The sequence below is a fragment of the Charadrius vociferus genome, unplaced genomic scaffold, assembly GCF_000708025.1.
Source record: "Charadrius vociferus isolate BGI_N301 unplaced genomic scaffold, ASM70802v2 scaffold126, whole genome shotgun sequence".
In the NCBI taxonomy this organism is placed as follows: domain Eukaryota; kingdom Metazoa; phylum Chordata; class Aves; order Charadriiformes; family Charadriidae; genus Charadrius; species Charadrius vociferus.
In genome coordinates this window covers 4451924-4463491 of record NW_009648894.1, presented here as the reverse complement: position 1 = coordinate 4463491, position 11568 = coordinate 4451924, and the positions used below count along the sequence as shown (strand labels likewise).

At 38.7% G+C, this 11568-nt stretch overlaps 1 protein-coding gene across 1 annotated transcript in view; it reads right to left on the bottom strand.

Annotated features, from left to right (window-relative positions):
• Positions 1-358: 358 nt before the first annotated feature.
• Positions 359-11568, bottom strand: part of GPR158 (G protein-coupled receptor 158) — a gene marked incomplete at its 5' end in the record, with an annotated part of 207124 nt that continues 195914 nt past the window's right edge. The window contains 4 exons of the mRNA XM_009887157.1: positions 359-1813; positions 2579-2725; positions 4683-4788; positions 8983-9121. Of these exons, the coding sequence (XP_009885459.1) occupies positions 359-1813; positions 2579-2725; positions 4683-4788; positions 8983-9121 (1847 nt within the window). The remainder of the gene's footprint in view (positions 1814-2578; positions 2726-4682; positions 4789-8982; positions 9122-11568) is intronic.

Here is an 11568-nt window from a genome sequence, read left to right as displayed (position 1 = left end):
CGGCATTCAGAAATAACTCGGTTAAGATCTACACTGTGCATTTGTTACCATCGTATTTTTTTTTCTTTTGAAAGAGACATGATTTCACAAAGGCAGGTTGCTTTCATTGACACAGTAAAATCCTTGGAGCAGGGACCATATTCTGGGCACTGCTAACCACACTGTTGGCACTCAACAAATAAATAATAACAACATTAATGATAATTTACTTTGCTTAACTCCTACTTATTTGTAGTGCTGATTCCCTTGATTTAAGTGATGCTCCTTAGGAATTTCAGATCCTTTTGGCCTAAGTCCCCTCTGTCTTTAACGTTGTCTTTCTTCTCAATGTTGCTACTCTCCTCAGTCCAAAAGCCTCTTATTTTCGAGGTGTTGCTGTTTTATTTGCACTTATAGCAGAGGTGTTCGATAAAGCTACACTTCTTTCTGCATTTGGTAAATCTGGTGTATCATACTCCCAAGGGCAGACTTCAGCTCGAGATGCTAAAGGTTGCTGTAAGTAACTACTTGGCTTATGGGAGTCAGATGAAAGCATGTTTCCCTCAGAAGAGACATTTTTTTTCTGTTCCGCCAATTTATTGAGGTTTTCCTTTTCTGCTGCTTTCTGGGGTAGCTCCTCCCGCTCCCCAGCACAAGCATTAGGTGCATATCTATTAACATTCTCACACTTCAGCCCAGGGGAGACCTGAGTCTTGGAATTTGACTGTTTTTTCTCATTTTCAAAGACCTGCTGCTCTTGTGCCTCCCGAGTGACTGCCTCCACCTTCTCTGAGCTCTTTTGAATTGACTGTTGATAGCCTTCAGGTGTCTTCAGCTTATGATGAGACTTCCCCTTTGATTGGGAAGGGTGGTTTTTCTCTGGCTCTGAGGAAGCAATAGATACATGTTTTTGAACTTTAGAGTCAGAAGGCACAGGACCAGGAGTTTGGTCATATATCTCCCAAGGACAAACTTCTCCTATGTCGAAATTGTCCTTGTGCAGTGACTTACCTGGGCCTGTGTCAGGATTTGCAGGTGTTTGACTAACCCTTTGCTGTTTCATAATTCCAGATTTATGGGTTTTCTTTGTGTCCTCAGACTGGGTAGAGTTCTTCCGGTGGGAATCCTTATGCTCCCCTTTATCGGAGGCTGAGTGCTTTTTGCTGGCCTCCTTACCCTTCTGCTGAGATTTATGAGATTTAGCGCTTTCTTCTAGACTTTGTGTTTTACCCGTTAGTCCCAAAGTCTTTTCCTTGGCACTAGCAATAACACTGAGGGATTTTTGTAACACAGATGTTCTTGGATGCAGAGGCTTCTTGTCGGCACTTAAGTTATGTGCACTTACTGATTTGCACACCAAAGGGACCGATTCAGTGGAGACAGCTTCAACTTTTTCTGGAGCATTTTTGGTTAATTTGTTACCATTCAAGGAATCCAGAAGTGAATTCTCAGCAGCTATAACTTCTGCGCTTTCTGTAGTTAAGCTATTTGGTTCTTCTGTTTGATCCCTAACATGATCATAAGTGCTGTGGGACTTTTTTAATGAAAAGACTCTGTTTTTCAAAGTCTCTTCTTTTGGCTTTGCAGAACTCGTGGAATCCTGTGGGTTTTTTCTCAGCGTGGCCGTGTTCTTCACGGCACTGTGCTCCATCAGGTCCTTCTCGTCCCTGGAGCACTGCCTGGTGACCGTCTCGGGGATTTCTGTAATACGTCGCATTATCGAGCGCCCCAAGCCCTTTTTAGAGCACCTTTTTTTCTGAAGATGTGGGTTATTAGCAATCATCTTTTTCCTTTTATAGATTTCAAGCTGGGCATATAATTTCTTCAACTCATCCTGCAAAGCAAAGTGAAGGGCAAAACTAGTATGTACAGTCAAACAAGCAGACTGATTATTGCACTACCCATTGCTCTAAAAATGGCCTTAAATTTATTTCACTGTCTTTTCTAATTCTTGAATATGCTGTTCCTCCATCAACTTGAATCCCACTTTTTTCCACTTTAAAAACAAGTTCAACCCTTGTGCACAAACATGTTACCTTCCACAGCTGTGCATTATACAGCATGCACAATTCATGGACATTCATGCTGTATGTTTCAGATTTCACAATGCTGTGGTGTGCGCTTTCCTACTGAACTCTCTAGCTATCCTTTATTCTGGGAACATAAGCCTTTTTATCATGTAAGGAATAAAGTATTTTTTTCTGTTAATCACGTGTTTTTAAAATTTTATGTTATATAGTTATGGATAGTTATGTATATGTTACATACAAATGACTAATCACACTGACACCAAATCCTGTTTGCAATTCAAGATAACTCGAAGAGCCTATGTAACCTGATAAACAACTCTTGCTGTGGATGATTCTTCCTCTTTATCTTTCAGTATGACTTTTACTACAACTAATAACGCAGCTTCTCTTCACACTAGTGAATATTTTCCATGAAATTTTATGTGACCTGATACCACAAAATTCGAGAGACCTATGCTGGCCTGTTTCAGCTAACATCTGCCAAAAAGTTAAATGGATGCAATTCACAGTTTACTTGTAGGAAAATGTGTTGTTCTTGAAAATAAATGCTATTTAAGTGAGTTATATACCCGAATATCTTCAGGATCCAAACTATGTTCACTCCATGCTGAATTGATACTGCTGTTCAGATAGGACCCAGATCGACCCATATCAAGCTCGTCTTCATAAGCTTCTGTAGCTATATCATCTCTTGGGTTATTGCTTGAATGTGAAAACTGCAATAAGTATTCATAAAAAAGATGTTGCCATCAGTGCAAAAGTTTACTTCACATCGCTGTAAGAGTTTACATCAATAGTCTTTACGACACAACAATCCTTCTATGGACTTCAGGTGATTTTCTGAGCTTAAAATACTAGCTATAGGCACTGCTGGCATAAGTAGTGTCCTATAGAGTATCAGTACCACATGGCAGAAACTCTTATTAATGATGGCTTAACTTGATAAATCTTAGAGTTTTGCATAAGGAAAATAAACCCCACTTATTCTGATGCTTATTTGAACCTATTCACATTGCATTTAAATTAAGCTAGTATGGAAATAGAATTTCAGCCAGTGTTTCCAATTAGACTGCTAAAACCAAAAGACTGTATTTTATATTCCATACTGTTGAATAATCCTGCAGAAAGCAATTCTCCCATTTTAGATCATAACCCTGAAAAGGAAGAGATGAGGTGGCAAAAAAAAAAAAAAGGAAACAAAAAAAAGGAAACAAATAAAAAAGGAGAAAAGTTAATCTCTCTCTCCTAAGTTTTAGCAAATGCTCAGATCAAGAGTTGGAGAGAGGTTGTCAGCTATTTATTTATTCATACTGATTCATTCATCTGTAGTTACTATTGTCCACTCAGTCATCTGGCCTCAGAACTTTATGAATGGAACTAAACCTTGTGAATCTTCTCTTGATTGCCTAAATTCTTTGTCGTGCTGGAAGAAAAGTCTGTGTCGTGTTACATAGACAATAAGCTAAAAATGGAAATGTTGATCAGTAGTTATGAGACAGCTTCAGAATGGTCAACAATTTTTCTAGGTTAGTATAGAAAGACAACTTCGAAGATATACAATAAAGTGTATGAATATAAGATATAAAATAGTAAGATTATTGCTAAAGACCAGAAAAGTAATTTAAAACAAAACAAGATTATTCAGTATTAAGGCTGCATCAATGCGTCCCCTTGTTATGACTGTGTAACTGTTTATGACTGTGTATTTGACAGTTATCAGCATACCGGGATCTGACACGCGGGCAAAAGACAGGAATAGCAGTTTCATTAACCTGAGTTGCATCAACTGGAACCGCTTAGTGTCCTTCCTTCGTATGTAGCTTTCACCTTTACTGTTCTCTTTGACTCGTGACTACTTGATTAATATTATTGGTCATTTCAAAAGCCATTATAAAATCATTCGCTTTGCTAGGGCACTGTCTAAGAAGAAAGCTCCATTCAAATCCTGGGGACTGGTGCTAGAGACAGGTGGAGCTGCCTGCGGTTCTCCTGCCCCTGGTGAGACTGATATATTGTTGATTCGCTCCCAGCACCTGACGGGAGGTGTGCCGCAGTGCTCAGAGTTTCTCTTCCCTGCCTCCTGTTATCCTCCATCTTCTCCTGTCCCATACACACTCATCTTCTCACCCAGCACTGCACCTGGCTCCATATCATAAGCCATGTCTGTCTCTCTATACAGCATCTGTCCGTCCCAGGCTCTGACTCGCAAAGGCCTCTCCTTTTTCAGCCTGTAACCACTGTTCGGTTTAAATCCCAACCTCTCTATCTCATGGCTCGTCAAAGCTCCCCGTTCCAGTTTTATTTAACAGTCCATCCTCGTCTTTCTATCCCCTCGCCTAAACTCTTTGTCTGATCTCAGTTAACTCTGGCAGCAGCGTGGTCCCCCAAATACCTGAAATAAGCATTGGTAGGCAGGATTCTTTCCTTCTTGTATTAACCACAGCAAAATTTTAAGTACTTTAAAACCCATGAATTTTGAAAGCTGAGAGAATCTTTGAAAATGTGTAAGAGTCTTTAAAATAAAAAAATATACAGCTTTTTAAGTAACAGAGTCAAAGTTTACGTCTTCCTTTTCTATCAGTTCCTTGCTAATTTTATAAAGCGTTGCTTCTGCATCACAACATTTATCTTCCTCAGTCTTGGCAAAAGAAAAGAGACAGGAGACTCGAATACCTTAGGGATCAGAAGCAGCCCAACAGTGACTGTCACAGTCAAGTGTGTGTGTGCAAAGAACAGCATCAGCATCCAGTCAGACTGAAGTCTTGAAGCAAGAATGAATCTGAAAACAGAATTCAGGGTTGCAATTCACTGCCTTTTCTCCAGTACATTAGATTTAACATTTTTAATATTCCTTAGGATTCTTTTCATTGAAAGGTCAAACACAACTCGGTTTGTTTTGTACTGCTTTCATACAGACTAAAAATTACATCCACATGCTTTACTTACATACCACGCTTTCAAAACAATTCCGGAAAAACAACAAAACAAGCCAAAACAAAATACAAAAAGAAACAACAGACCTTAAAGGATACTGCTTATTCCACCATTCTCACTCTATTTAGCTGGGGTTTTTTTGATCTTTATATTGTCACAGTGTCTTTGACCTGAACTGAGTTATGGCAGTTTACACACATTAAGGATTTGAACGGATGATTTTAGGTTAAGTAAGCACATGTACCATGATAAATTGCAGTGCACTTCAAAAATACAGGATGTTCATAGATCGCAGCTACAGAGTGCGGCTGATAAGCCATCAAAGAGGGAACTGAGCTGAAATGCATTTTAGCGGGGAGCAGAGAAATGGTCTTGATTGCAGGATGGCAGGGCCCAAGAGCCCTGTGAAAGCTAGGGAATGAGTGGCTGAGCCCCCCATATGAAGCAATTCCTTGCTGAGCTTTCTAAAAGAGTGGTAGAACAAGCGCTGCAGTTAAAGCTAGCTGGAGCATGCTTGGCTTGTCTGCTTTCGTGAGCTCCCAAAGACAGAAATGGCAAGCAGCGCAATGGATGAATGGATGTAACACTGGCTTGTAATTCGCAGGTTTACAAAAATCATTCAGATAGAAATGACATTTGCAACTTATCCAAGTCCACAGATGCACATTTTGCAGAAGCTTTTGTTAACGGAAATAGCCTGGCATGAAACACTGGCTTATATGCCATAATAATACAGTCATCGTTTCTTGATTAATACTTTGTAAATGAAATGTTTCATGAACACAATAAAATATTAGAATTATTTCTTACAGAGATGTTGCTGTTGAGATATGCAGGGATACAAAGAGGCTCATGTTGAGGTTTAGCTAACTGAACACAACGTGAGAACTATTGAAGATGACATGAGAAACTGCTGGATATAACAAAAAAGAGCAAAAAGTGAACAAAAGTTACAGACAGTGCTGTGAGGGATGGCAAGATATCACATGTGGTTAACAGGGAGTTCATTTGAAAGTTGGGCAAGATAATTCACAGGTAATTGAAGGGAGCACTGAGGGGCCTTTGGGGGAGTAGAACTTCCAAGGTCAGCGGTACCCATGTAACCATATCCGTAACAGCATATAAGGCTGTGAGTACCTAGCTAACGATAGCAGAAATACCAAATTTGAGTATAGACGGAGCAAAACTGGGACCAACAGGAAACAAGTAATGAGGGGTGAGTTGTTTATTTGGGAAAAGACAAGGACAGAGACAGATAGGGGCTAAGGTAGGTGGGGAAAGAACAAGCTTGTAAAGAAGGGGAGATAAAAGGGGCTAGTGGTATGTAAGCAAGTTATCACCGACTGAGCCCTGTGTCTGATCACTGCAGTATCTCCTGTCTTCTCATTAAATCCATCTCCCAGCTTCCGTGTGATCTCATTCTCTACGCTGTGCATGTGTGCATGTGCAAGTCATGAGCAAACTTCAGGCTGGAGTAGCCAGCGCGTGGGAGGCCCGCATCTGAGAAGACCCAAGGTCTCAGCCCATGACTGAGTACGGGGCCCCAAACGCTAAGATTAGACTGGCTTAAGGACTGTGCTGATATTTGAAGGACTGGACAATGTAGTGTGCTTGTGAACCTACACAGGGTGCATGTTTCATTGGTGAACCTGATGAGATGCAGAGGAGGAACAGGACCGGGCTGTACATGTTGGACCTGTGCTGTACATGTGGCCCGTAGTGGATGTGCTCGGCCTGGCTACGCCAGCAAACAGAAGCGGCAGCAGCAACATCCGACAGAGATGGGAGAAAGCTCCCAGGTCCCGATGCCCACCAGTTTCGGCTAACCTTTAACAGCTCCAATCCCCAAATTCTGCGGAGGCTTTTTGCTTGTTTTATGTGTGAAACCTTGACTAATTAAGGTATCCACACCATACCCCTGAAAACAAAATAGAACTGTAGTAGCCATTCAAAACTATCAGAGATGGGGTTTCTACTCAAATGAGATTTTTTCCATATAAATTTTGTTTTTCTCAGTAATAGAAGAGAAAGAGCAATGCAGGAATTTAATGCTATGCTGATCTGAAGATAATCAAGAATCCTGTGTTTCTGAAATGGGAATAATAGTTTTAAAGGAAAACAAAATGCAAACAGTTCATGATTTTATTTAGCGCTCACATCAATCTTGTATGAGCTTCGGGAGTTTTCAGACTGGATGGCTGCCTTGTAATAGTAGGTTTCCTTCAAGGCTCCAGTGCTTTCAACTTCATGACAACTCAGATATGTCATATAAATCTGAGTCTTACATTTACGATTTTTCAGCTACATTCAGAACTTGGCAGGGAAGACAGAAATGAAAAAAAAAAAAAAGAGAAAAGAAATGTGAACTTCAAAGAGACAGGATTAAGACCTGTGTATATAGAAATGGGCATAATCTCAGAAGGGATCATGTACTTCCAGTGCATTTTACTCATTCCTATTCATAAACAGTACATGATAGTTCTTCAACAAACCAGCATGTATCAGACAGAGGGCAAAGAATCAATATAAAATGTACATTTTTTTTAAAAAAAGAAGGAAGAACAAAATCAGCAGACCTTAGGCTGAAGAAACAGGATCCTCACTAGGATAAACTGAAAGACCTAACCCTTTTGTGTCTCCTTCATAAGGCATGTATTAAAATGCCACATTTTCCCCTTTTCCCTTCTCTTTAATCAAAGATTATTTTCATTCTGTCCTATTGTTAAAAGAAACTTGCAGTCAACATAATAGCTCTCCTGAGGCACTGACCTGTATCTTCTAACATGGCCCAAAATATGGTTTAGGAACATTAATCAACGGCGGAAAATTTTGACTGAGAAGCTGTCATATTAGTTATAACAAATTCGAAAGTATTGCAATTGAATTTTATATCCATCAAGAATGAAAAGAAAAATGCTTCCATCAAATACAGATTTTAAACATTATTTTTACAGATGTTTGCGTTAGGGAGTAAAGAAGATTTTGAGACTGTGTGGATGCTGATATATGGGGTTAGGAGAAAGTTAAGGAAACAACAGGTTGCAAGCCTGAAAAGTGCACCAAACTTCAGAACAATGTTAGGGGAAAAGAGCACCTGGAAGGAGTAGAGATGAAAGATTTGCTTTGGTGATGTTTACTCAGAAAAAAACGATGCCTCATGGAAGCAAACAAAAGGCAGAGAGAAATGTGAGTTCCAAGACAGACTAAGGAACAGAGAAGAGTATTTGAAGACTGTCAATGAAGCAATGTGAAAAAAAAAAATAATCTTAGTAGATAAGGTCTGCCAGGAGGCAAAGGAAGTTCTAAGAATGTCATAAGAAAGTCATAAGAATCTCTTACAGCATGAGATGAAATTCACACTATCTTGCTATTTTGAATTTTCTAGGACCACTTCATTTTTACAGTGTACTCTGTAGTAAAGCCATATATAGTAATTTTCATGTAGCTCTGGCAAAGACCCTTATTTCTTTCTTACTACTCTAATAATTTACAAGTATGAATTGTAAAGCTCATTATAAACTTTATAAGAAAACACGTGCTTTATATTACTGTTACAGCATCATATGCATAACAATTTTTTATGTCAGCATATAAAACACTATGTTTCATGCACAAAACAGTAAAATTATCTTAACATACAGCTGCACCTTGCCAATCTGTTACACACCAGGAAAAGTTCATATAAACCAACATTCTTACCTGCTGTTTTTCTAGGGATACAAACCAGTGAGCAGTATGCAGATGACTGAAGACAGACAGTAGTTTTGCTATATCTAATTTATCATATATACTGAACTTTGACCCAAAACCATATCAGCTAGCTAAACTGAAAAAAAATATTCCTAATTATACAATTAACAAGTTGTACATATTATTGAATCCTATGGGAACAGTTTTAAGCTTAGTAATCACTTAATTTGCAGAATTAAATATTTATGAGACCTTCCATTATGCATCCTCTCCCATTCACCCATTTTAAGTTGCACCGTATGAAACCTGAAAGATAAATAGTTAATTACTAGATCTACAGATCACTTGCCTAATTGTATGGAATATAGCAGAGATAATGAGCTCATTGTGAACTGCAACAGCCATATAACGTGGCTCATGAAATGCTGATGGGACTGTCCGCACTGCATAGCAGAGATAAACACCCCACAAGAGGAATAAAAATTCAGCTGTGAGAAGAACAAAAAGAAATAATTTGCAATTAGTTTTATATATGAAAAAGGAAGGAAATTTGAAGAACTATAGTATCTTCTGTATGTGTGAGTATCTATGCAAAGACAGTATATACTCATACACGGATATATGTACACACGTAATCATTCAAACTCTTTCAGATATTGTCACTGCACATGATATGTTTGGTTTTCATTTGACACACTTCTTTTTTCCAGATCAGGAACCTTTGCACTCATGGTGTTTCAGCTTTTCAACTGACAAACTTTAAGACAATGCCTAATAATGTTTTGCTTGTTTTTCAAATTGGTGCTATAGAAGTTTGACATCACTTAAAATAACAAGTATTTTTATTTGTAGCTCTGGTTCTTGTTATAGAGGCAGATACCACTGCTGCTACTAGACTACAAGCTTTTTAAAAAAACAGTTTCATTTCAAAGGTTTATAACTCAGATATAACAATATATTTTGGGTTAAAAAATTTCCTCTGTTCATGATAGTTAATTCTGCTGCTGCCCATAATATGATGAGTCATTTCTGAGGGCCTAATGTAATTACAAAAAATGACGTGTTGTTAGGAGAAAAATGAGTAAAGGAAGAAAGGAGAAGGAGTAAAGGGTCAGAATCAGCTTAAACTATCCTGTTAGAGATAACTCATCCCAGCAGTACTCTGACTTCATTTTCCAGTAGACAGTCTGCTGTGACATCATTTTGCTTTGGATACAAATGAAATAATTTGAAAAAACTCTCCTTCCAGGAAAAAAAACCCACAGCTCTGCCACGTAACTATGAGTAGAGCTGGCGCCTGCACCTCTTGCCTTCCAGTCTGGGTTGATGATGGTTGGAAGTAGTTGAGCCTATTCAGCAACATGCAATTCCATGATAGACCCCTGCAATGCTGGTACTGCTCTGGACCAGCTTCAGAAGTTGAGTGTGATCCCATTGTTACTCATACACTGCTTTTGCCTTGTTGAATTTTGCAGTAAAAACTGCAAATATAGTGTAATAGAAAATTAGTTCTTTTTCATACTTATTTTTGCCAATACTTGTTATTGTTCTGTAGCCAGAACTGGTGATCAGTGACATCACCCTATGGTAGTGATCAGCAAATTATTACGGGTCTGGTTTGGATAAGGACACAAATGGCTGTGAACCCTGCCATTAGCAACAGGTTGAAATAAAACACGGGAGGGACTCTGTCAGGAAGTGTAGTGATAGGATGAGGGGTACTGGTTTTAAATTGAAAGAGGGTAGATTTAGATTAGCTATTAGGAATAAATTCTTTACTGTGAGAGTGGTGAGACATTGGCACAGGTTGCCCAGAGAAGCTGTGGATGCCCTATGCCTGGAGGTGTTCAAGGCCAGGTTGGATGGGGCTTGGAGAAACCTGGTCTAGTGGAAGGTGTCCCTGCCCATGGCAGGGGGGTTGGAACTACATGATCTTTCAGGTCCCTTCCAACCCAAACCATTTTTTGATTCTATGATTCTACAATCTGCACTGGATATCTCATGAGAACAGTTCCTCCACTTTCAATAGTCTATAACTGCTGTAAATTACCTATATTATACTGTTATAGTATTTCAAAACTTCTAATTTTGCTATGAATCTCAGCTAAAATCAGTAAGAGACAAATTTGGATAAAATGAAAATGAATTCAGTTACATAGATCTCTGTGCTCTGATATGAGTTTAGTTTGAACTCTGAACAACACTTTACATGTTTCTTACTTTTACCAAAAATAAGATTGCCTAGCTTTAAGACCATAATTTTTACTAGAACATATCCTACATAAACCCAGCAGTTTTACCAGTTACATAAAAACAAACATCTGAAAAGGCATAATCCACACATGTTGCTATTTTTGTGTTCTTCCTCACCAAAATCCCAACAATAATAAACCTTTTGACTGTAATAGTTTGGCTTGGGACCTTACTGAGTGTCAATATGAAAAAGGCATGGGATGAATCTTCTGAAACTATGTGTCCCAGCCTGGTTTTGAGCTCCGCAAAAGCACACAAGCAGGTGTCTTTCCCACATTCCCCATACACGCACTGCTTAGGCAAATTGGCTGCTACTTCCATGTCATTCCTAGATAATTAGATATGCTAACACTGAAGTCTATTACTCTGTTTTTTTAAAAACACCGACACAGGCATGACCTGCCAAGCCATCTTGCTACTGAAATCTTCTCTGAGCAAGCAGAATACAAATTTTACTTCAATTAAATAAGATTAAAGGCTCCTTTACAAATGTTAGCAATTTTGGTTTTTCTTTTTAAAGTACTCTTGCTCCGCATATGCAGAATCATGGCACTGAAATGTACTGCTCTTCAAAGCACTGGAATTTATTGCTTTAATTGCTCCGTATTGATTTAGAAGAAATTGAAAAGGAGAAAACGGTTAGAATTAGGTTGATAAAGCCAAATCACTGTATCTTACTGTC